Consider the following 26,054-nt stretch of genomic DNA (forward strand, 5'->3'; position numbering starts at 1 on the left):
ACACAGCTTGTGCCCACCAGCACACACACACACACACACACACACACACACACACACACACACACACACACGACACGGGAGGACCGGGACAACACAGCTGTGGTGCCTTCTGACCAGTCTTTGTCTCTCCTACTTGGCACTTTTCATTCCACACTTAACTGTTAGTTCAATCCTTACCTGCTTTTAATGACCCTGTCGTTTTCTCTTCTAAGACTCATCCAGTGGCTGCCTACTCTCCCTACTTTGTCCAATGTTCTGTCGTTTTCCTAAAGTCTTCTCAAGGTATGCTACGAAGAACTCTCAGAAAGCATGAGGACAATCCTTAGGTGAAAGGCCAGGAAGGAGAGTCTGGTGCTATTTACCAGGATCCAGGTGGAGCCTCCAAACATACTAGGCGTATTTCCAGTTCCTCTCCTCTCATGAGGAGTTAGGCTGTAGTGAGAAGCATAGAGCTGTGCTCTGCGCTGGGCTAAGAGTGGAGGCTGTGTGACTAGTGCAAGATGCTATTGAATTAAGATAGATAAACCACCCCCACCAGCCAGAATAAAAGTCTCTATTCTGTAATGTTGTGTACTGTGATTGTTTTCGTGCTTTTTCAGAGGCTGTTGAATGCGATGCGAGACAGAAAAGAAACAGCTAAAGTAAGTACAGGGTCACAAGCTTTTCAGAATTTATTCTATATTATTGTGCATATTCACAGATCCAGCCACAGTACTAGGAGTGAAGTCAAAGTTGCTATACTAATGACAATCCCCTCTGGGATGGGGAGAGGCTCTGATATCTAAGGGAGGGACTGAGCTCCTTGGGGTGGATGCTGGCCCTTAAACGTCCTGTTTCCCAGTTTGTCATAGGCACGAAGAAGGTCAGGGCCAGACAGATTCATGGATGAGTGGGTCAGCCAGGGGCCTGAAAGAAGTGTGGTGGATGGTTCTCCTCCCTTATGTGGGATGGTTGGAGAGTCTCTGGGGCACTTGGGTGGTTGCTCCAGTTTGGGCATCACTGCACTTCCTGGTTCTGCCTCTGTTTCCCTGTAGCGAGCAAGTTGTCTCCTTTCACTGGTAGGATTGTCCGAGTCTCTTGGACTTGGCCAGTGCTTGCTACGACTTGCCCTGTCTGCTTCTCCTGCTCTGTCAGGTGCTCCGGGAGTTGTTCATTCTTCCATTCCAGCTGCTCATCTTTCCTTACTAGGTCTTGATCTAGTCTCTGGTCCAAGAGTTCCTTCTCCTTTTCTAGCTGTGGGTCGTCCAGCTGCTGCTCCCTTGGGGCTTTCTCTTGCTTGAGTGACTGACCTAGACTTTGTGTTCCTTGATATCCGTCATGCTCTGTCTCCTGCTGCTGCTGCTGCTTTCCTAGGTGCAGTTCTGGCTCGTGCTTCTGTTTCTGGTCCTGTCCCAGGTTCAGTTCAGACTCCTGGGACTCCCGATGCTGCTGTTTTCCCAGGTGCAGTTCTGGCTCCTGGGGCTCTTTGTGCTGCTGTTTTCCCACGTGCTTTTCTGGCTCCGGTGGTGGCTCCTGACCCCGCTGCTTTCCCAGGTGAAGTTCTGGTTCACGGAGCTTCTGTTTCTGATGCTGTCTCAGATGCAGCTCCTGTGCCTCCTGTTGCTGCTGGTGCTGCCCCAGCTGCAGCTCCTGCTCTTGTGGCTCCTGTTGCTGCTGCTGCTGCTGCTTCTGTCCCAGGGGCAGCTCCTGCTCCTGTGGCTCCTGGTGCCTCTGTCCCTGGTGCGGTTCCTGCTCCTGCGGTTCCGGCTGCTTCCCTCCTGGAATCAGTTCCTGATGCTGCTGACCCAGGTGGAGTTCTGGATCCTGCCGCTTCTCCTTCTGGTGCTGTCTCAGACTTAGTTCCTGTGGTCTCAGTGTGCCTTGCTGCTGCTGCTGCTGCTGCTGCTGCTGCTGCTGCTGCTGCTGCTGCTGCTGTTGTCCCAGGCACAGCCCCTGTTCCTGTGGTCCCACATGCAATTCTTGCTCCTGTGGCTCTTGCTGATGCTGTCCCAGATGCAGCTCCTGTGGCTCTTGTGGTGGCAGCTGCTTCTCCAGATGCAGTTCCTGCTCCTGCAGCTCCTGCTGTGGCTTTTTCACAGATAGCTGCTGCTCTTGTGGTCCCTGCTGCTGCTGCTGCTGCTGCTGCTGCTGCTGCTCACACTCTTGCTCAGGCAGCCCCTCCACGGGGGTCATGCCCTTCTCTTGTTTGGAGGAACCCTTCTCTTCTGTCTCAGAAAATACCTTCTGGCATTGTTCAGGTTGTGAAGTTGGCTGCTTCGTTTGTACCTGCTGAGTGTGAGCTGGGAGACACACAGTCTTGAGAGATTCCTGAACCACAGCTGGGGCAGTCACTGGCAGTGTGTGCTGCTGGGACATCTCAGAAGCTTCTGTAGGCCAAGCTGAAAATCAGAAGAGTCAGGGGTTGGGCCGAAGGCAAGGGAAATAGATGAACCCCTGAATATACATACAGGATATACATAGTGTCCCTGGTTCTTGGCATCCTTACTCCTGATTAGGGCATTTTCCAACTTCCAAAAGCTGTGATTCCCGAAAGCAAGAGAGAGTGAAGGATGAGAATGGTGAGGGCACAGAAAAGCTCTCCCATGAGCTCAACAGAGGGCTCTTTCTCCAAAGAGGTTCTGCCAGAATGGGCTGGCTGTTAATTAACTTGCTTTTGTCTAGTCTTTCCCTGGGCCCTGGGAAGATGAGTTCTGGGATTATGTCACAATGTGAAGGAAACCTTTGAAAAAAAAAGATCTCACAGAGGACCCCAGAGCTCTAGAAAGCTGAGTGTCTGTGCTGTGGAGGGGCACTGGGAAGCCACTGCAACAGCCTTGGACCAGAGTCATCCAGCACGTCCCAGGCCCGACTCCCACCAAAACACTGTGGATTTCTGGGCAACTCACTTAGTCTCTCTGGGTTTCAGATTTTTTTTTTTCTCTCTGAAAAATTAACAAGTTGGACTGTTCAGGCCGAGAGCTCCTTTTTGCCTTGATCTTCTGAAAGTGAGCTGTAGCCCCAGGGCCAGGGGTGAGGAGTGAGGGGTGGCTGGGGTGTCAGCGAGAATCAGAGCTTGTTACGACAAGTCTTGTACTTGTAATGGGATTTTCAGGCCCCTGTCCTGCCTGGGTTTCTCCACATAGAAAGCACTACAGAGTGTTTTCCTCTGCATACTACCCCACCCCTTGAAGGATAAGTAGTCTAGCTGAATCTCATAACAATATCTAGCCTCATAACAATATCTAGCCTCATAACAATATCTATCCCCAGCTGGAGTAGACGCCCCTAGCCATGTCCTGGTCTACTGGAAGTCTGCAGCCATGACTAAGGTCCCAGAAACTAACACTTACCAGACTCACAGAGGGGAGAAGGCCGAAGCTTCCAGTGGAGTGTCGATCTGAGCAGAGACCAGGGCCCTTTATATTCCTGCCTAGCCTAGTTCCCAGGTTGGAGGTGGTAGACTGGTTTCACCACGCCAGTTGGTCAATTTGCTCCAGCTCCTTTCTGACTCACCTGATATCTTAGGCAGCAACCCACCCTGGGGCTCCTTTTTTTCCAGCTCCTGCCTGATCATGGGAGTGTGAAGGCTCAGCCACTCCTGGTTGAGATCACCTGACCTGGGCACAGGAGGGGAGAAGGGTATCCTACTTTGTAACCTCAGCCAAACTTACCTTTCCATCTCAATGGGTTTGGCCTGATTTTTAGATTTGGAGGATTCATTTCCAGGGGCATAGAATGAGGAACTTTGTGTTTTGGGGATAGCCAGGCCAAGATCTATGGAAGGACAGGGTAAGGAATCACTTCTGACGGGGCATGTGGTGGGCACATTCTCCTAGGCTAGGAGCCCATCTGGACTCAGCATCTGTGTCAGCACACATCATATTTCCCTTCTGTAAGGACGTACACCATGTCTTGGGGAAGGTAAAGTAGATAGAGTAGGTGGCTTCCACTGCCCCTCCCTCTGTGTGCCAGGGGCTTCAGCCCCCACATCATACTCAAAGCCATATTTATAGAAGTTCCTAAGGATGCCATACTCCTAAAAGCTTCTGGTTCACTCCAGGCAAGGAAACAGGAATTAATTGAAACCAGATACAGTGTATGCATTGCATCTCATGATGATAATCAGTGCTTTCTGTAATTAGTTTTGGAAATGCACACCATACAAACTCACAACCAAATTAAAATTACCCATTGCCATCTCAGAACATAGTCTTTCTTTCTTTTTCTTTTTTTTTTCCCCCGGGGTGAGGGGGGGGGGCGAATTCTAGACAGGGTTTCTCTGTGTAGCCCTGGCTGTCCTGTAGACCAAGCTAGCCTTGAACTCAGAGATACACCTGCCTCTGCCTCCTGAATTCTAGAATTAAAACCACGTGCCATCACATCTGGCTTCAGAACATTTTCTAAAAATAGACTAGAAAACATTTTAGAGTGGGTGTTTAAGCATGCCCCTGTCCCGGCGCTCACTGAAAAGCAAGTTATATAAGAACAGAAGCACATCTGGTGTGCTTTCCACTGTTCCAAGAGCCTGTCAAAGTCTCCTCATACACTAAGACACTATCAATACTAACTGAAGGAATGAATGACAGCAAATCTCACACCTAGATATAAGTAATTTCTAATTTAAATGTTAATCCATCTCTCTCTCTCTCTCTCTCTCTCTCTCTCTCTCTCTCTCTCTCTGTGTATGTGTGTGTGTGTGTCTGTCTGTGTGTGTCTCTGTGTGTATATATGTGTGCCAGGAAGATAAGGCTGAATTGTGGCTTATCTTAATCTTCAATACTCAGTTAATAGCTCATTTTATGGAGTTCATTCATTAACACTCTTATTATGACTTAATAAAATAATAGTAAAATAATATAAAGATAAACCCATATTTCTGATTAATTTTGAGAGGTAGCCCAGTTCCCCACGGTTATCCTGATGAACATCTTATCTTAGTCTTAAGCATATCTGTTTACAATGCTAAATTCCCCGTGTTCCTGGCTCTCAGTCTTTAAACAGATAGAGGATTTACAAGATCCTTCTGTCCTCTAGAATATGTTTGCCCAGGCCTGCCCTATTTCCAGAGCCACACAGGATCTCATACTGCTCCCCTATAGAGCCTGAACTGTGCTATTTTCTACAGCAAAGGAAGCACCCCCTGACCCCACCAGAACTAGCCAAGCACCCTCACATGGCCACTAGTGTACTTATGCTCCACTTCTGACCTCACATGGGAGAGGAATCTGTCTCTCCTTAGCCTGTGACAGTGCCAGGGCAGCAGACTGTTCAGGAAGTCACACCGGTCTTATGGGTTCCCAGAGGCTCAGTATCTGCCAGATCTGCCTCCCACCCTCTGATTCAGAGCATAATAAGAACTTTGAAAAGACAGTGTGTGTGCATGAGTGTTTGACCACTAGGCAAAGCTAGGGTGTGGGAAGGAGGGCAGAGGATGGAGCCTAGAAGCATGCGTGTAGTTTCGGGAGGTGTTGAGGACACCCCGGACTTCTAATGCTTAGAGGCCCCATATTCTACCCTTGCTCCATTTAGAAACTGTGAATGCATGTGTGTAAGGCAAATCCTTTCAGCACACTGTATAACTGACTTTGTAGGTTATACTTTGTAAGTCTCAGATCCTTGTGATAAATCCAAGAAACTGACTAGCCTTGCCCAGTATAATGAATGTGAGCTTTCCCATGACCCATGGAGAGTGTTTGACCCAGATCTCTCTCAGCCCTTTTAGAGCCTGACCATTTCCCCTCTAGAGGCAGAAAATGTCTGATTTATCTCTCCTTTAGGGAAGCCTGTTTTAATTGTTGGTTATTTATGGGGGGGGGGTGTAGGAAGGGATCCAGAAGGATTATTCATGGAAATCTATTGCCCTGGAGGACAGTTGAGAACAGCTCTTCATGAATTGCTAATCTTGTGAAGATGGTGGCAGATGGTCTTGGGGAGATGGTTTGGGCCAAAGAATCTCATATTCCCATTTGCACGGCCATGAAGCATCTGTCTACTGTTGTCTAGTGTAGAGAATCTCTGAGGGTGCTGACCTCCTTTCCTCTGGTCCTCAGGGTACTGTTTCCTATATCATCCCTCCTTCTGAAACCTGTCCTGCTTGCCTCCTTATATATATGGAGTCTTCTTATCTACCTCTACTGCCTGCTGAATCTGACCCTGTTTACACTTGTGCCCTTCTCGTCCTCAGGAGAGGAGTCTGAGGGAAAGATGAGACCCTGAATGGACCCAAGGATGAATCTTTCTTTCTGGACTTTTGGGTGCACCTGCATGAACTGACCTGCTTTGCGCTGTATCCCTTCATCTAGCTGTCCCAAATTGGCCTGGTGAATTTCTCATCCTCACTTTTGGCCTCTAGTATTGGCCCTTTCTTTTGAATCAAGTTTGAATCCAGTTGCTATGGAGGGACATTCCCAGTTCTGCCCTTGATGGCAGCAAGAAGAACAAAGGCATGGCTGGTGTTTTGGTAGTGGAAGAAAAGAGATTTGGTGGAATGAGAGACTGGTGCTTTGAGTGGAAAGGAGATTCGCTACTGTTTTCCTTCCAGCTGAAAGAAATGGGGCGGAAGACTTGGTTAGAGAATGCGGGAGAAGTTAGAAGAGGATAAAAGAAGGTGGAAGGATGCGTATGACCAGAACATATGAGATTGTCAAAGAATAAGTTAATTTGTAAAAACTTTCCTTTGAATGGTTTAGAGTGTTGCAGCATCTCCTCTGTTGGAGGTCCATCCTCTTCTGGACAGATAGGGAATGAAGTTTGAAAAGAGGATGACGTAAGAGCTGTCCAAGGTCTACAGCGAGTCTGTGATAGGGCTGGAACCCAGACACCCTGGCTGTGGTCTGAGGTATCTTTTCCCCATCAGACTCCTCGATAGGAGTTGAACAGCATGTCAGGTTTCACCATATGCCTCAGAGACATCTTCCAAGCCCTTAAGTCAAGCATTTATCAATAGCATGATAAATTCTGGGTTTTCTGGAGAAAGTACTAGTTTGTCTGGCTCTCATTCAGCCCAAACACCCTTGGCATGTTGGGTCCTGGAAAGACCCTTGTTGGTCCTGAGGATAGGGAGCTACATTCCTTTATGGCTCTGGTGCTGTATCTTAACCTAGTCCAACCAAGAGAAAACCCGGGCTGGCACCCCACTCTCTGGAAGCTTTGTGTTTGTAAAAGGAGGATCCAAGCACCTCTGTAAATTCCTGTGAGGATTTGGTGAGACAATGTGTGTTCTTAGCATATGCTTGGTGCCCAGGATACTGGCTGCTTTCTTGTCTGGAGTCATTACACATGTGGGTTGATATTCATGTAGTGTGTTACATGCCTAAGGAGAGAATTTTAAGGAAACAGGATTTTTAAAGATCATCAGGGTTTATTTTCTCATTTTTTTCTCTTGAAAATCATGAAGCTTTGGCCAGTCATAGTGTAGCATGCCTTTTTCATAATCCCAGCAATTTATAGGTAGAGGCAAGAGGACCTGTTCAAGGACAGGCTCAGGCTACATAATAAACTTCTTGCTGGTCTCACAAATAATGAGAAGCCAAACCAAACAAAACAATGCCAACAAAATATCATGAGGTTCTAAAGTGACAAACTGTATCAGAGCAAACAAGTCTTTGTCTTTTCATTTTCTGATTTATCTAACATGCCTACTACTGGGTCCCAAGTGGCAATTAGTACATCATAGAATACCACATCATCTTTCTTTCTCTAATGAAGCCTTGTGTGCTCCCATTGAGATAATAAAGAAATTAAAACGGATTTGTATTCCTATGGAACATGGAGGGACCTTGGGACCTATGTGGGCAGAGGGGAACTAGTGATTTGGGATTAAGATTTGATACAGAAAAAGAATCTAGACAATGGAATGAGGAGTGTATGCATAGTCCTAGTCAGGGAAGAATAGAAAGGGCTGTATCAACTAGAGGGAATGAGGGAATGGGGATGGTAGATCAGATAAGACCCACAGTGATTAAGGTTTCAGGGTGTGTGTATACAGACAGGGGATCAGGTGTGGGAGGGGTCCAGTGTAGTAGAGAGCAGACAGGGAGTGGTCATAGGCTGAAGTGGAGAGAATGGGTGAGGGGCACAGCAGTGGAAAGAAAAAGGTGGTCAGAGAAGAGTCCAGTTACACAGCCTCCTTGGCCAGAAGAGTCTTCAAGTGCCAGACAAAAACAGCACTAGGCTGGGGCCTGGTTCTAGATCATCACTTCCTTCTTGCTAATTAGGGTATGTGCAGGGGGCACCTGATCCTGCACCAGCTGCCTCCTGACTGGTTAATTGCTCTCAAAATTACTCCTGAGAGTGGCTATAGAAGCCACTCAGACCCATGTCAGAGGTATGAGTGTGCACGGTAAGGAGGAGGTCTAGAAATCATACTTGTTTCTGGAGTAGGAGCTGCATCCTTGCCTCACTTTGGGCCTGGTGAGTCTCTGGTGAATGTGTCCCAGTCTGGCCCTTTCCTGACCCTATCTGTTTGTTCTCTGTATTTGTAGATGATTTGTCACGAAGCCATCCGAGACTCTTGGTCTCCAGATGAGTCGTTCTGATGCAGAGCACCAAATCAAGCCTGCCTATTAACCTTCCTCCCCCACTCATTTACACACTTCTCAAACCAGGTCATGCAGCCAAGAGGTTGAGCATAGGTCCCTAGGTCCCATGCATGTCAGAGGGCCCTGGCTTATCTTCCCAGGCTGAAGGGGAGATACAACACTTGCCCTCAAGAAGCCTGGTTCAGGAACTTCTGGCCCGATAAAGAGACAGGCTTAGTAACAGAGAGGGTTGTAACTCAATACCACTCCAAGGGAGTACTCTGGACCCTACATGGTTCTACATGAAACAGACCCAGGGCTGAGAAAGTGTCCCTAGCAGACATTCATAGGAAATAAATCCTCCAAGACTGTTTATCCCATCCACTCTCATTTACTATCTCTTTTAATCCATTTCCTATTACAAAGGAGGAGCCCTGATTTCACAGCACCTGATCTCACTTGCCAGCAATCTCACCAGGAGCAAGTGGATTGATCGAGTTTGGATCTCTGCTTCCAGGTCTCTGCTTCAGCTCCTGAAGCAGAGATGTCGTTTAACGTGATAGATTCCCCCTGGAGAGGCACCCAGGGCTGTGACAGAAAAAGACAGAATTACTGGCTGCCTGGCAGGCAGATTGAAAGTGCTGGGCCAGCTAAAAGGTTGTTTTCCTATCATTCAGGTTTTACTAGAAAGCTTGCATAGAGGGAAGCAGTCAGGAGGAGAGAGGTCGGGGTTACATGGGGTGTGGTGAATCAAGCTTCCTCTCTCAGACAAGTATTTGCTTGCTTTGCTCCAAACTCTCTCTTCTCCCACCCCACCCTAGCACTTCTACCAGGAACCTCAGGCCAAGTCACCCCTGAACCACCTCCTACTATACCGAGAATGCTAAGGGGATGACCCCCTGGCTCACAAAGGATGGCACGAAGATTCAAGAGGGGCACTGGGAGTCAGGGAAAGCCTGGGCTAAGCTCTAGGTCTCTGTTTTGCCTTTCTTTACTTCTGCATATTTATAATCCCGTTCTCTCTCCTGGAAATACCTTTTCCAACTTCTGCCTAGTGACTGAATTTTATTAACTGCTGTTGATTGATAACATTCTTGTACCTGTGTTCTAGGCACTCATAGTCTAGCATTAAACTAAACTAAACTAAACTAAACTAAACTAAACATCTTTAGTGAATGAAAATTTTCATTCCTTTATGGCAGGTCAGCAATAAGTAAAATAAATATAGACCAAGCACTTACAGCATTTTACATGTTGTTAACATCCTATGTGGGAAAATGTGGCAAGTGAAGCTTATAAAGTCTAGGGGATGGGGAGAGACTTTAGATGGAATAGTCACAGCAAGAACTTGAAGATAAGAAAGTCAGCACCAGGTTAAATGGAGGAGGAGGAGGAGGAGGAGGAGGAGGAGGAGGAGGAGGAGGAGACAGCGAAGCAAACAATGTTAGACAAGATCTTCTGGAACCAGCAAGAAGGCTGATGTGACTGGGCATGTGTGAGTAAGACAAGGCTGAGGGAGTGAGTGGAGGTGGATAGTGAGTGGAAATAGTGAAATAACTTTGGCTTTCCAGTGGCTAAAATCAGAAAAAATAGAACTGTGACACTGTCTGACTTAATTTTGAAAGTATCTTCATAGTAAGAATAGAAGCAGCTAGAGCTGTAAGAGGCAACAGTATGAATTTATCAATGTCTCAGAAACAGGGTGGTATCAATAGAAACAAAATTTAGTCAAATTACAGATGATGTCTGACGACAGAAGGAATTGATGAGCTGTAAGTGAGAAGTCGACAATGATCCAAACATTTTAGCCTTGCATGACCATAGGATAGAACCATCATTAATGGAGTGAAGGGACTCTCGGTTGTGAGTTCTGGAGCAGGCCAAGTTTGAGGTGCCCACTAGACACTCAGGCAGTCATCACATGACACTTAGAGGTATAAACCTTGAGTTCAGAAAGAGATTTTTGATATAGACCTACATTATAAAGCATCTGAATGTGAATGCTATTTTAAGTCATTATCTAAAGCAAAATCACCAACAGAAGAATATTAACAGAAGAAGGAAGAGGCTGGAAGAGTATTCCAACTGGTAAGTTGTCAAGGAGCTGTGAAGGCAGTCAAGGAAATGGAGAGAAACTAAGATAACAGGCACTGACTTAAGGAACACTGCAGGAGGATGGATAGATGGAATGTCCTAAAAGAAGTTGGACCGTTGCTTGAAAGGGATGGGGCAGATTGTGAAAAAAATAGATACATGTGGAGCTTAAGAAAGTCAAATTTATAGAAGTGGTGCTCAAACAATGATTTCTATGGCTAGTGGGTAGGAGAAACAAGGTGTTGATCAAGTAGCACAAAGCCCAGTTGTGAGTAAGTGCTAAATATCTCAGGTACAGCAAGGGTGGTGATGCAGATATTAATTTGAATGTGGCAATCATTTCACAATGTACACATAAGATTAAATGATCACATTGTGTACCATCAAATATACATACTCTTACTAAATCTTTTAAAATGAATTTTAATGAATGTCTATTGTGTTAGGGAACATGGAACCTGTTGGCAACCTTATAAAGGCAACCTGTGATGGGTAATCTTGACTGTCAACTTGACAGGCTCTAGAATAACCTAGGATAAAAACTGCTGTACATATCTAGATTGAGTTAATTGAGGGATAAAGACCCTCCTTAAATGCTGGTGGTACCATTCCATGGGCTTATTGAAAAGGAGAAAAGGGAGCTGTGTAGCTAGAGTCTTGCTGGATGGCCCAAGGTCAGGACAAATCTCTCTCACCCGCCAGTCCGCAGCTGCTCAGACCCAACCAAGTAAACACACAGAGACTTATATTGCTTATAAACTATTTGGCCGTGGCAGGCTTCTAGCTAGCTCTTCTTATATCTTAAATTAACCCATTTCTATTAATCTATGAGTTGCCACGTGGCTTACCAGTATCTTAACGTGTTGCTTCCCATCATGGCAGCTAGCAGCGTCTCTCTCCTTAGCCTCCGACTTCTCTGAATTCTCTTCTCTCCTTGTCCTGCCTATACTTCCTGCCTGGCTACTGGCCAATCAGGTGCTGGATATTGGTGAAATTATTAAGGCAACTGCACGTAGTTAAAAGGGAGGTTTATTTTGTGGGGTAACTTACAAGTGAAGGGATAGGTAACAGGGTCTGAGAAAGGTGTAGTGCAGTCTGGCAGTGCTCTCTGGAGAACACTGCTCTGTCTACCTCCAGCATCCAGGGTCCAGGAACCAAGAGAGCCATCCTATCTGGATCCTGGGTCTTCAAGGGTCCTCTCTTGGCTCCACCTTGTAGGCGTGACAGTTACCGAAGCCTCAGTGGGGGTGGTCCTTCCAGATCAAAGCTGGAACAGCTACTCACTGCAGAGCTGAGCCTTAGCACTCAGTCTTTCACTGATTCCTGTCTATAAGACAGTATAACCAGATGTTGCATGTTCCTGCAGCTGTGACTTCTTCATCATGATGGACTGCAACCTGTAACTGTAAGCAAAAATAAAATCTTTCTTCCTTCCTTAATTTTTTTTCAGATATTTTTTCACAGCAATGAGAAAAGTAGCCTAAGGTAGACGGAAGGGAAAAGTCAAGCTGGAGTGGAATCAAGAGACAGTATAGACAAAGAGTCTGGGCACATTAGGATAGGCCACAATTAAAAAATGCTGTAAAGAGAAACAGTTAAATGACTAACTGGCCCTTATTGCTTTCTTCTAGTTTTTCTGAACTCTGTTCATACTTAACCAGGAAGCCATAACTGACAGACCAGAATGTGCTATAGCAGTCAGTCTAAAGCCAACAGCATTATTTTTTTTATAACAACTGATATGTTTATTCTAATATTTATATAAAAATTCAAATAATCTGGGATAGTCATAACAAGTCAGAAAAATGACACATTTGTTTACCTCCCATGACTTTAAAAATTGTAACATTAGAGTAAGTAAAACAGTATTACTATAGGGAAATCATACAACCAAGAAACTCTAATAAGCATGACTAGCTGTTTTGGGTAAAGATGTCAAAGCAATTTGGTAAAGGATAGTCTTTCACAAATAGTGCTGGAATGACTGGATATCAACATTAGCCTACTTACCAACACTCTTCATACTTTTTACCACGTACAAAAATTAACTTTCAGAAGAAAGCAAGGGAGACAATCCTTGTGTTCTGAAATTAGACAAAATTTCCTTACATATATCACAGGAGTCATAAAAGAAAACAGTTAACTGGACTTTACCAACACTAAGAACTCTGTCTTAATTACATTTTTCTTTATTCTTCAGAACTTTATACATGTATACAATGGTATATAATCATAATCATCCCCCATTTTCCTCTTTCCATTCTGCTCAATGTATCTCCCTCCCAACTTCATGTCCTCCTCCTCCCCCTCTCCCTCTCCCTCGTCCTCTTTGTCCTCCTTCTTCTAAGTTCAATTGGTATCACCATTATGTGCATGGGTACAGGGCCATTCTCTGGAGTACAGGAAACCTGCCAGTGGGAACACTCTCAGACTGACTCTTTCTCCCTCAGCACCTATCAACTGCACCTCATTATCAATAGCTATCAATAGCACTTCATTAAGGGGTAGGGCCTAAAGAACATCTCCCTTCCCTATGCCAGAATTTTAGTTGGCTTGATCTTGTTAAGTAGTTGAACAGGTAATCATAGTTCCTGAGTTGATGAGATGATAGTCATGTCATGCCATGTCTAAAAGACAGCATTTCATTGCACTCCTCCACTTGCTACAGCTCTCACATTCTTTCTGCCTCCTCTTTGGAGATGAGCCTTGGTTGGGAGGGAAAGGTAGTTAAAAAAATTATACATTCAGGGATGATCAGTCTCATATTTTTCAGTATGTTCATCAATTATGTGCCTTTGTATTGTTACCTAGTGAAAAAAGGAAAAAAGAAGCTTCTCTGACCAAGGTTGAGAGCAGCCCAGATCTATGGGTATAAAGATAATATTTAGAAAGCAACTTGACAGCATGACCACTTATCAAAATAACAATAGGAGGTTCTGCCCCCAGGCTTATGACCTTCTTAGCCATGGACTTCTGACTAGGATTATAGTAGCAGGCATGAAATGTCCTCCGATGGAGCAGACTTCAAATCCGATCAGTCAGTTACCTTATAACAGATGCGACACTACTGCACATCTTGCCAGGCAGAGAGGTATTGTCATATGCAGTGTTGAATTCTGGGTAAGATCACTGATATCCTTCTTCTCTCAGCAGCCTTCATAGCATCTTTGGGTACTATGGAAGCCAGGCAGAAGGTAACATGTCCTCATCTGTTTGAGATTGATTCTCTATACTTGTACCTTCAGGGATAGTGTCTTACCAGGCAATAATGATGGGGAAGCAAGGCCAATTAACAGCAGCCTGTACTGTTCTGAAGACCTCTGGAGGTGTTCTGTGCCTTTTGCTGAAGTTTTCATTTAACAACTCATATATTCTGTGACTGATATTGTCTATCCATGTGTGGTAATTATATTCAAACTCTTTTCAAAATAAAGAATTCTTTATTTGGGGGAAAATTTATTAAGGTGAAAAAGGTAAGTTGCAGCCTGGGAAAACATATCCAAGTTATTTACTGATAAAGGACATTCAGATTCATTGATAAGCCATAAAATGGGTAAAACATTTGTGTATAATTCACCAAAGATGGAGACAAATGAGAAAAAGGAAAGATTTTCTGTGTTGTCTATCATGAAGAAAATGAAAATTAAAGTCAACATCCGTGCCAGATCATGTCAAAAACTCAAAAATCTGAGTGTATGAGATATTATCAAGATGTGTAACAATCAGAATAATTCTAACAAGATATGAAGTACCCAACCACACTGGAAACAGTTGGGCAGTTTCCCCCAAAGTACAACACAATATGCATTTGGGCTTTCAGCCTCCACTACAGAGATGAGCCCTGTGTCCATAAGAGCTTGCCCAGAGATTGCCCAGATCCATAAGAGCTTTGTAACAGCCAAACATTGGAAAGGAACCAAATGTTCATCAACCAGGGTATATACATGTGCTGATGAATTTTCTAATCAGGAATGACTATTTGGAAATGAACATTTGATACATGCAATAGCTTGCTTGAATATTGGAACACTTGTGGGAAGTGGCAGAAGCTGGGTATGGAGGAATGCACATCGTTTCAGCCTCGAGGGGAGGCTGTGTTGGGTGTGAGCTGGGATGTTCTATGTGTCAGGGTGTGGCACTTGATATCTGGAGTGAGGAATGGAGTTTTCCCAGCTGTGGCCAGCCTCTTCCTCCTCATTGCCCAGCAGCCTGATCTCCCAGGATAGGCAGTGAAGGGCTTTCCTCTGTTGTTCCTCCACAGCGCCAGATCCTGTGGCTAGCTCTACCAAGGTCTTCTCCCATCCTCATCATCCTGGGTATGGTGGCAAGCCCTGGAACCTGCTGTCTCCGTTCCTGCAAGAGGCTACCCTGCATCCTAAACTGTGAACGGGAGCAGTGCTCACACTAGTATGGTAAACAAACTGGACTACATGGACATGTAGGGCTTTTTGTTGAACCCTGAAATAGGGGAACCTTGGAGCACCAAAAATACTTTTAGTTAGTATAGAAAATAATATTCTTAAATGTATATAATTTTACTCATATTCACCCCATCAATTTTTTCCCTTCTATCCCCTCCTACTGGTCTCCTTTAATTCAAATGGTCACCTACAGTTTCCATGCTGTGTGTGTATAAGAACTTGTGTTCATCTGAGTCTGGCTTATTTCACATAGCATGATAACCTCCATTTTTATTTGTATGTCATTCTTTGCCTGTTTTTTTTTAACATAACAAAGATACTTGTGTATACTTACATTTTCTTTATAGACTGTCCTTAAGATTTCACCAACCCAGATCATATTCTCAGAACCACCTGACCCAAACACTGTCAAAGACTTTGGAAATTACTGAAGTGTATTGTCCTACTTTGTGTTTTGAAGGTTTACACAGTTTACACAGACTAAATGTCCCTTGTGGGTGCACTGTTACCAATAAACGTGCTTGATTTTTGAAGGCCCAAGGAATTTCACGTGTGTACATCATATGTACAAAAGTATATATTGTGGTTTGTGCTTCCTCACATAAGAAGCTTATGGGGAAGCATAGTTTGAAGGAATAATTTTCTCAACATTAATTTTATGAAAAACTTTTGAAAAATTAAATTATAAAGCAACAAAAAAACAAAACCAAAAAACCTGCTGGGAGAGGAGGGGCATGAGGAAGCAAATGCAGAGAGGATGATTTAGGGAAGTTGTATGTACCCCAAAGGCATTGAAGATGGACGTTGAATGTGTTATAGATGATTTTGTGTCTTACTTGCTCTCCTAGATGAATGGAAATGTGTTTGAGAGAAAACTGCTTTACTACAGTGGCTTTTGGAGTGAAGTAGGGACCTGGCCTCAGAAGTGTGAGAAGAACCAGGTCTGTGTCAGACTCTGTTTCATACTTTAAATGAATTGTCCCTTTTATGCCTTAAACCTTTTTGAAGTATGAGGACAGCCTGGAGATGTACAGCAGCTTGTTCTGGAGCGACCGTGGTGCCCCAGAGCCAGCATGACGCCAGAGGCCTCACCTGCTGCCGCCAGCACTTTGCTGAGTTCTCTACCTTTGATGCTGCCAAAGTGTGATAGGGCACTGCAGTCATCTCAAGGGCACGATGGGGGTTTGTTGGGTCTAGAACCAAATGTTCTACGAAAGCATTCCAGAGAACTGGGGTTTGGAAGTGAGCCACCATCCCTTTACCTAGGACTGGAGGGGTCTGCAGGATACAGCACTTTCACTTAGGAAGACAAGCCAGAACTACAGTTCGGTGGTAGAATTTGCTTAGCTTGCATAAGGCCCTGGGTTCAAAGCCAAGGTAGCAAAAAACAACCTACCAACCAAAACCCAGAGAGAGTTGGTCTTACCCTGTTTTCAGCGGAGGCCTTGTACCTTGTGATAAGCGTTTTCTGTCTCTACAGCCCTTATAATATTATATAAAATGTGCCCAGTATATATATATATATATATATATATATATATATATATATATATATATATATATAGCCCAGTTTACTATTAGGCTATAGTGGTGAGATGGCTTCATATGTAAATGAAAGAAAGGAGACAATGTTCTTTTTTATTGCTCTTTTATTGCTATGCTATCTAAATGTCAGGATCACTAGGCAAAATGTTTCCAGCCTTTTCTACCTTCCATTTCCAGTTGCAAATAGTAGCCTATGGTTGGATGGAAAAGGTACGTTTATGATTGGGTGGACTTGTTGGTTAGTGTGAAAACAGCGTCTTTAAATCAGCCTTCCTTAGCCTAACTTGTAGTAAATCCCACACCCTTTGAAGAAGGGCATGGTGTCAGAGACAGTCTACTTGTTGGGCTTCTTCTGGTTCCAGGATGCACTTTGAGCACCTTGAGGGGACTGTTGCCCTGAAGAGCCCTTATCTTGATTTTGGCCAGCTGCGGCATCAGAATCCGACTCCGCTTTACTGTCTGCAGAGCAGCAGGTGGGTTGAGCGCAGCAAGGCGGAGGTTGCGGGCAGCATGTGCACTTTTTCGGGCAGCACGAGCATTTCTGCGGGCAGCACGGGGGTTTCAGCGGACACGGACAGGGCGGTTTCGGCGGACAGCACGGGGATTTGGGTGGGCAGCACGGAGACTTGGGGCAGCAAGGTTTCTGCGGACAGCATGGTTTGGGTGGGCAGCATGGCTTTGGTGGGCAGCATGGAGGGCTTGGCGGGCAGCACTGGTTGTTTTTTGATGGGTCACTCATCTTCTTTGTAGTTGAAGTTCCTAGGAGGGGAAAAAAAGAATAGTTGAATGACAAGACTGTCTGGAGGCCTGCCTTCATCATCACCTTCCTTGATCTTCCTTGGTCTGAGTCCTCAGGGTGAAAACTAAGACCTTGGTAAGTAGTGCTGGACTGCTCAGAAGCCACAGCTAGTCCCCAACCATGCCTTTGCAGGTATCCATGTGTCTGTTCCTTACTTACTAGGCAGCCATGTTCCAGGTAAAGAATGTAAAGTTACAGATATGTAATAAATTTGCTTTAAGTCTCTTAGTGAAGAGCAGAGAGACTCTTAGGCTGACTGAGTCACGTCATAAGCTTTATCTCATCTAATAAGTACCAGTGTAAAAGTTGAGCATTTTTATATACCACTTTAAATATGAAGACGACTGAAGTCCAGACATCTAAGTAGCTTGTAAATGGATTAAAAATGGATTCCATCTCCCCCCAGATCGTGTGTCTATTCAGATCTAAATGTGGTATGTTAGGATTTTCAGAGCCACCAGCCATCACTCCCTTTCTGAATGTCCTGGATCACTCCATGCTCCTTGAAACACAGGCCGTCTACTGCCAGTGTCTAGTGGCAGCAAGTGAACACCCATAAGGCACTGCCCCAGGCATTGCAGGCAGCAGTGTCAAGCCTAACTCTGTGAACCAGGCTCAGGTGGCACCATTCACATCTCCAGGCTATTATTTCTTTTCTAAGGCAGCAGCATGGGGGGTGAGGAGGAGGGAACTAGACCTTGGAGGGGCCCTCAAACTCAACCATTCAAAATTTTGGCAATGTTCTTATTCTTTGGTAAATAGTAAAATCCCAAACAACTCTTTGTTTCAGTTAACTGACCCGCCTCCTGCCAAGCAAGTTTCTCAGGAGGATCCTTAAGTCACTTCCTATGTGTGAGCCCTGTACATTTCCTATGCCTCCTAGGGAATGCTGATCAGAACCACTGTCATGTCTCTAGTACAGGACCACACATCCATGATGGGTGGTAGGTGCCAGGCCTCTCAGAGGCGTGTCATCCAGGCGGAGGAAGATAGGTGTGGGAGTTGGAGCAGTGATTGCCTAGGTGAAGTTTCAGCCGCCCTCCCAACCTGTGGCACCCACAGGTATGTTTAAGAATACCTCTGGCACAAACTAGCTTTTAAAATGCAGCCAGCTATTGATACATGAATATTCGAGTGTGTGTGTGTGTGTTTGAATACATGAATATTCGTGTGTGTGTGTGTGTGTGTGTGTGTGTCTGTATATGTGTGTGTGTCTGTGTCTATGTGTGTGTCTGTATGTGTGTGTGTGTGTGTGTCTGTGTCTGTCTGTATGCGCGTATGTATGTGTGCTTGCTCTTTCATCATGGTGATACAAAGAAAGAAGGAAGTTATGTGAGGTTAGTGACAGTGCCTGCCAGCTGGATCAAATAGAGATTAATTACAATTTCTCATTAGGATTTGCAGCTGGGTGAGGCCTTCTCCAATGGTGCCTGCTCTAAAGGAGGCTTTGGTCTCCTGCAGTGGACCCTTCCATCTGTGTTCCAATCCTTGTCTTTCCCCAATACTTGGACTGTCTTCTTGTTCTGTTGTACTGAACATGTAGGAGCTCAGGGACAGAAGCTTCAAATCCACACCAGAGATTATCTTTACCTTAGTTGGAAAGCCCTGGAAGTGGACAGAGGTCTTGAATTAGGTGGTTACTAGAGCCATCTGTGAGATGGCCTACATTGCCATGAGAACCTCTCTTTATGACTTCATAGTAGACACAGGGCCTTGACTGTCCCGGGGGATGGGTGTCAGGTTCTTAGGCTCATCCTTTTCCATCTGGGGATTGGACCTAATTCCAGTCTACACTTGACGAACTGGGTCCCAATGAGTCTAGGTGTGGCTGCTGCCTCCACCCTGTGGAGACAGTGACTTTTCTGACAAGCTGTTGCCTAGCCCTACCTGGTCTCTCTCAACTTTCTGATCCTCACTTTGCAGCTTTCACTATGGGAAGAAGGCCCCTGGCATGTGCCTAGGAGGATCTATACTGTTGGATGTAGACAGTGGAAATCGTAGGGATACTCTGAATCTCCTGGAGCACAGTGGCAGCAGGGAGGAAAATATGGAAGGGAGTATTAACTCGCTGGATTTCAACCCTCCACATCCTCAATGCTGAAGCTGAACTGTCAGGGGGCTGTTTCCATTTGGAAGGGGGTATGGCCTTTGGAGCTAGGTCTTTAATCCTGTGACCCTGTCCTTTGGTAAGAAACTTCTATTTCTGTGGCAGGAGGAAGATCCTGGTGCAGCATTCCTAAGGGGTAAGGGTGGGATAAGTCATTCAGTCCCTCCCTCCTAGACAGGAGATGCCACAAAGGGGCTGAGGCGGCAGATCTGCCTAGCAATGCCCAGACTTGCCAGAGGATTGAGGTCATCAGTGAGCAAACAAACAGAAAATGACAAGACACACAGCATAGCAATAGACACTAGGTCAGCCAGGAAGGGGTGAGGAGTGCCTGGGTCTCTATCACCTTGGCTTAAAGCTATTTTACAGGAAGTGTGTGGTGTGGTGTGTGGTGTGTGGTGTGTGGTGTGTGGTGTGTGGTGTGTGGTGTGTGTGTGTGTGTGTGTGTGTGTGTGTGTGTGTGTGTGTGTGTATGTGTAATCCTGTACAAAGTACTTGCTCTTGAGCCATGGAGCCTTAGGCAGTGAGTTTTGAGGTGAGCATCTGTGGGAAGTTCTGGACCTGTTTCTTCACCTTTTTGTCTGCATCTGGTCCTTTAAGGTCCCCAACCTGAGACAAGACTATGTTGCTTTCTCTTGCTTTTCTTTCTGAGGGTAGCCTCCTCCACTGTTTATTTTCTCTGCCTTCTTGTCTCTACCTGTCTCCTTTTTCACTCCATTTCTCTCTTTTCTCTAACTTAAAACAATGAACTTAAAGGATTCAGAGCCTCCATGTAACTTGGATGTTCAGCTTCTTAGGATCTATCCACTCATTTGGGTCTAGACAGGCTGTTTCCACAACAGCAACTCATTCCCATACAGGGCCCCTGAGCTCTAATCTTCATATATACCCCACCCCTACCATTATCCCTGTGTTGGGTATGGAGAGCAAGTCCCCAGTGTTAGAGCTGGCAAATAGGTTAGGGGTCAGTCTAGTCCACTATGACGTAGGGAGTCATAGCAGTCTTGTCACCCTAGATACAAGATTCTATCCCAAGCCAGCTCTGTTGCCAATGTCTTCTTGCCAACTGGTAGTGTGTTATCCTCTAACTGGGTCTCTGGCTGCCTTCATCCCCTCCTGAGGGGTGATCCTCCTTTTATCCAGGAGTATTACCATTTTTGAAGCCTCCTATCTCTAAAACCTTGGCTACCACACACTGCCTTCCCCTCAGAATAAACTTCTCCCCTACTCCATACCTCTTCTTCGTAAGCCAGCTGCTCACAGGCTCCCCGGAGTCTGCCTAATGTCTTAAACCCAAGGCACTTGTCCAGAGCTACTTTCTGAAATCTTTCTGTTATTCTGTTTCATTGAGGATTGAACTGAACCCAAATTTGTTAAGACCCTGGTAGGGCTGCCCTTTCTGGCCTCTGCTCACCAGCCTGTCTCACTTCCAGCCACTGTTCTGTCAAGCTTCATAGGCTGGCTCAGAGCAGAGGGCTGCTAGATTTCACTCACCTGTTTTTAGGATCTTTGTATGCCTTCCCAGTCTTAAGAATCCTTCTCTAGTCTCTATCCTTGTGTCTCACTAAATACTATTCAAACTCGAGGTTCTTTAAAGTACCACTCACTTAAATGAACTTGCTTGATTCATTGGTTCAGTTTTCTTACAGCTTCCTGCACCAAATGCTAATGTTAGCATTTAATAAGTCACTGACTTTTCTGCTTGTCTGTTTCATTAGTACAGATATCCTCATCTTGCTCACTACTATCCTAACAACTGAAATTGTGTATGACATTATGTGGACCTCGTTAATTAAGTGATGAATGAAGACACAAGCCAGAAAGAGAGAAGACCCACAAGATAAGGCTTGTGTGTATTACCTGATCTGGTCACACACTTCTTCTTTAGGCTCCTCTTAGTTCACCATTTCCATTCTTGACTTCTGCTGTTAACTGTTGTTTTCTGGATGGGTTCAGCAGATGGACAAATGCTGGATCTTCCTCAGCAGCCTAGTGAGTCCATGACTATCAGAAGCCAAAGTCTTCTGAGCCAAGTGGCCCCCTTGCCTCTCCTCAAATCTCTGAGCTCCTCTATGACATCATAATTCTGTCCCCAAGACTCTATGACTAGTGGGCTGGCTCACCTTTGCCCACTGCTGGTCAAAGTATCTGCCTCTTCTCAGCTGTTTTTGCCAAAGAACAGTTCTTTAGCTGATTCACAGCATCCAATCACCCAAAACAAAAGTTTGAAGCACAAATTTTGTTGTCTAGTCAGACACACTGTATCTTAAAAAGCCAAATAGAATACAGCAGACCAGGCTGGAGGTCAGAAGCACTTCTTGGGAAAGGCCATGTTTACTGGGACTTGGTCATAGGAAATGGGACATGGGAGTGTGTGACAAGAGACATTTCAGATCTGGAAAATGTAAAAGCATTTGGAATAAGAAATGGAAGAGGAGCACTTGGCAACAAAGCTCAGTGTGACAGGGTCAGAGGAGGAAGGAGGAAAGGTAGACGGAAGTACAGGAGACAGAAGTTGTGTTGAGGATTTGGATGAGTAAGCTCAGATCGTATCCTGGGGACAATGGGAACCACCGGAGGAATTTACACTGGGGACATGGGCCTCTTCTCACTCACTTTGATATTCCTAGAGTTCAGCCCAATCCTTTGAGTAGCAGATTTTGAAGCTAAGTGCTGTTTTATTACCTAATGTAGGAGACAATTGGGTTACATTCACTCTGTTTGTTCTGTTACCCCAGTCTCTTAAGTAGTTTAATTTGAGTTCCCATTAGTAAATTCTGTTTTTATTTTTATTTTTAATTTTAATTTTTAAAGATTTATTAATTGAAAAGAGTTTTTCATACACTATGTTCTGATCACAGTATCTCCTCTCCCAGTTCCTCCTCACCTCCCTACCCAACCAAAATCCACACCCTTTCTTTTTCTCTCTTATTAGAAAAAAACAGGCATTTAAAAGTAAAAAAAAAAAAAATAAGAATAGGTCAAAACAAACAAACAGAAGAAAAAGAGCCAAAGAAAAGGCACAAGAAACATACAGATTCAGAGACACACACACACTCACACATCCCATAATAATACAAAATTGGAAACCATAATATATAAGAAAATGACATAATTAAAAAAGCTCAGACAAAACACTATGAAACACAAAAACCTCCAAAAGTAACACTGAGTTCCTTTTCTTTTGACTGTTTACTGCTGGGTATGGGGCCTATCCTTAAGTGTGGTTTGTATACTTAGTGAGACTCCACTGGAGAAAACTAGCTTTTCATTTGTGACCAGTTATCAATTTAGAGAGCTTCTGGGTTAGGGATGGGGGCTTGTGTCCACTTCCCTTCTCAGTACTAGGACCCCTTCTGGCTTAGATCCAAGCATGCTGCCTGTACTGGCTGGTTTTGTGTATCAACTTGACACAAGCTAGAGATCAGAGAGGAAAGAGCCTCAGTTGAGGAAATGCCTTCATGAGATCCACCTGTAGGGCATTTTCTCAATTATTGACAAATGAGGGATGGCCCAGCCCATGGTGGGTGGTGCCATCCTTAGACTGGTGGTCCTGGGTTCTATAAGAAAGCAGCCTGAGCAAGCCATGAGAAGTAAACCATGAGAAGCAAGCCAATAAGCGGCACCTCCCCACCCTGGCCCTGCCCATGGCCTCTGCTTAAGCTCCCGCCTCCAGGGTTCTGCCCTCCTTGAGTTCCTGTCCTTACTTCCTTTTATAATGAACAGCAATATGGAAGTGTAAACCAAATAAACCCTTTCCTCCCCAACTTGTTTTCTGGTCATGATGTTTTGTCACAGCAATAGAAACCTCGACTAAGACACTGCCACACTCTATGAGTTCAGTACTGTTGTGTTTAGGAAGGCTTGTTTCCTTGGTATCTTCCATTCTTACTGGCTCTTCAAAATCTTTCCCTCCTCTTCCACAGAGTTCTCTGAGCCCTTAGGGGAGGGATTTGATTTAGACATCCCATTAGGTCTCTCACAACTGCACATTGTCTGGTTGCGAGTTCTATATCTACTGCAGGAGAAAGCTTCTCTGAGGATGGCTGAGTGAATCTGTGCCTCTCTGTATTCCCTTCCTTACCTATACTTCCCCCCTTCTCTGTTTAATCCTCCTGTTCTAGTCTCTCTCCCTCCCACTCACCCATAACTATATACTCCATTTCCTATTCCTCAGAATATCCTTCCCTTCCCCATGCCCTAATCTCTTACTCTAAACCTAACCTTTGTGCTTATATGGATTATGGCTTGCTTATCAAATACTTAAAAATTAATATCTACATATAAGTGAATACATGTATTATTTGTCACGGCCAGAGAGATGGCTCAGTGGTTAACACCACTGGATGTTCTTCCAAAGGACCTGGGTTCAAGTCTCAGCACCCACATGGCAGCTTACAACTGCCTGTAACTCTATTTCCAGCGGATATGACAGCCTCACACAGGCATGCATACAGGCAAAATACCCATGCACATAAAACAAAAATAAATAAATATTTGTCTTTTGTGGCTGGGTTCCCTCACTAGAGATGATTTTTTTCCAGCTCTATCATTTACCTGTAAAATTTATAATTTCATTTAACAACTGAGTAATATTCTATATATAAATGTCCCACATTTGAAGGGACTCTGGACAATTTGAGTGTGGTGAGCATGGCTCTGGCACGCCTTGCCCTTCTCCCTCATTCCCTTTGCCTTCTAAAAACCATTAGATTACATTCCTAAAGCTAGCCACCAATATCTGTTTCCTTATTTGGCCACTTCCTCTTCCTGAGGCTGACTACCATGGTCCAGTTATCAAAGTATTGAAGTCAGCAATCGAAAGTCCCCTTTGGCTCATCTAATTAACATGCCCAGTTAAAATTAAACACCTCATCCTAACACAGAGTTTCCCCTTTTACCTTTATAAACTGCCATTTCTCTGTGTGCCACGCCTGTCTCCTTTCTCTCCAGAGGCCGTCCTTTGTTCTTCCCCCCAGGACAAATACCCTTCCTCCCTTCCCATATTCCTTCCCCTTCTCCCTCATCCTCTAGTCTTTGTCTCCTGTTCTCTGCCCTCTGTCCCTCTGGAGCAAGTAAATCTTTGTGCTAAAAACTTGGTTTTGAGGGTGCTGAGCTACTGACTTTCAATGTTTTCTCTATTCATCCATTGACAAACGTCTAGACTGTTTCCAATTTCTCGCTATTGTTGTAAATAGAGCAGCAAAGAACATAGTTGAGCAAATTGTCTTTGCAGTAGAATGTAAAATCCTTCGGGTATATGCCCTAAGAGTGATATAGCTGAATTCTGAGATAGATCTATTCTCACTTTGTGAGGAACAAGTCCACAGATTTCCATAGTAGCTGCACAAGTTTTCACTCCCACCACCAATACATGAGTGTCCCCTGACTCCACAGTCTCACTGGCATGACCTGCCTTGTTTTATTGATCATGGCCATTCTTTTTGACGTAAGATGAAATCTCAAAGTAGTTTTGATTGCATTTCCCTAAAGACTAAGAATGTTGAATGTTCTTTAAATGTTTCTCAGTCACATATATTTCCTCTTTTCAGAACGTTGATCTATATCATATTTTTAATTGGTTTATTTATTTTCTTGATGCCCATTTTTTAGTTCTTTTATATGTGTGTGTGCGCGCTCGTGTGTAATTGTTAAAAATGTTTTCTCATTCTGTACTATAGCCTGCTGCTTTATCAGAGTGACAATGTCCTTTGTCTTACAGAAGCTTTTCAATTTCATGAGGTCCCATTTATTAATTGTTTTTCTAAGTGCCTTTGCTATCAGTGTTCTGTTCAGAAAGTCATTTCCTGTGTCAATGAGTTTGAGACTATTCCCCACTTACTCCTCTATCAGATTCAGTGTATCTGGCCTTATGTTGAGGTCCGTGATCCATTCTGAATTGAGTTTTGTGAAGGGTGATAAATATGAATCTATTTGCTTCTTCCAAATGTGGACATCTAGCTTGACCAGCACCATTTTTTAAGATGCTGTTTTTTTCCCCTGTATTGTGTATTTCTGGCTTCTTTATAAAAAACAAACAAACAAACAAATGGGTATCCATAGGTATGTGGGTTTATATCTGGATTTTCAACTCAATTCCATTGATTTATGTCTGTTTTTATGCCCAAACCATGCTCCATGCTGTTGTTACTGCTATAGCTCTGTAGTACAATATGAGATCAGGAATGGTGATACTTCTAGCAGTTTTTTCACTATTCAGCATTGTTATAGCTACCCTGCTTTTTTGTTTAAAATTGTCCTTTTCAACTTCTGTGAAGAATTGTGTTGAAATTTTGGTGGGGATTGCATTGAATCTGTATATTCTTTTGGTAGGATGACAATTTTCACTGTATTAGTCCTACTGATCCATGGTCAAGGGATATCTTTCCATCCTATGATATCTTCTTCAATTTCTTTCTTCAATATCTTAAAGTTTTTATCACACAAGTCTTTCACTTGCTTGGTTAGAATTATCCCAAGGTATTTTTTTAGGCTATTGTGAAAGGTATGGTTTCCCTGATTTCTTTTGTCTGCAGAGAAAGACACTTTATATACATATATATACATATGTATTACATATATTACATATA

General features: G+C 44.3%; 2 protein-coding genes and 1 long non-coding RNA gene across 3 annotated transcripts in view; 1 reads left to right on the top strand and 2 right to left on the bottom strand.

Moving 5' to 3' along the window:
• Positions 1–646: 646 nt before the first annotated feature.
• On the bottom strand, positions 647–3,427 carry Ivl (involucrin). Its single transcript, XM_037206710.1, has 2 exons — positions 3,330–3,427; positions 647–2,378 (listed from the first exon to the last, which is right to left on the bottom strand). The coding sequence occupies exon 2, from the start codon at positions 2,353–2,355 to the stop codon at positions 997–999; it is 1,359 nt and encodes a 452-aa protein (XP_037062605.1). The 5' UTR covers positions 2,356–2,378; positions 3,330–3,427; the 3' UTR covers positions 647–996.
• Positions 3,428–16,644: 13,217 nt separating this feature from the next.
• Positions 16,645–21,514, bottom strand: LOC114683154 (sperm mitochondria associated cysteine rich protein). The gene is made up of 2 exons (XM_028857326.2): positions 21,325–21,514; positions 16,645–17,317 (listed from the first exon to the last, which is right to left on the bottom strand). The coding sequence occupies exons 1-2, from the start codon at positions 21,464–21,466 to the stop codon at positions 16,893–16,895; spliced, it is 567 nt and encodes a 188-aa protein (XP_028713159.1). The 5' UTR covers positions 21,467–21,514; the 3' UTR covers positions 16,645–16,892.
• Positions 17,323–26,054, top strand: part of LOC119088177 — a 57,222-nt gene continuing 48,490 nt past the window's right edge. The window contains exon 1 of the long non-coding RNA XR_005091774.1: positions 17,323–17,432. This is a non-coding gene — a long non-coding RNA (uncharacterized LOC119088177). The remainder of the gene's footprint in view (positions 17,433–26,054) is intronic.

Source organism: Peromyscus leucopus, chromosome 6, assembly GCF_004664715.2.
Source record: "Peromyscus leucopus breed LL Stock chromosome 6, UCI_PerLeu_2.1, whole genome shotgun sequence".
NCBI classification, from domain to species: domain Eukaryota; kingdom Metazoa; phylum Chordata; class Mammalia; order Rodentia; family Cricetidae; genus Peromyscus; species Peromyscus leucopus.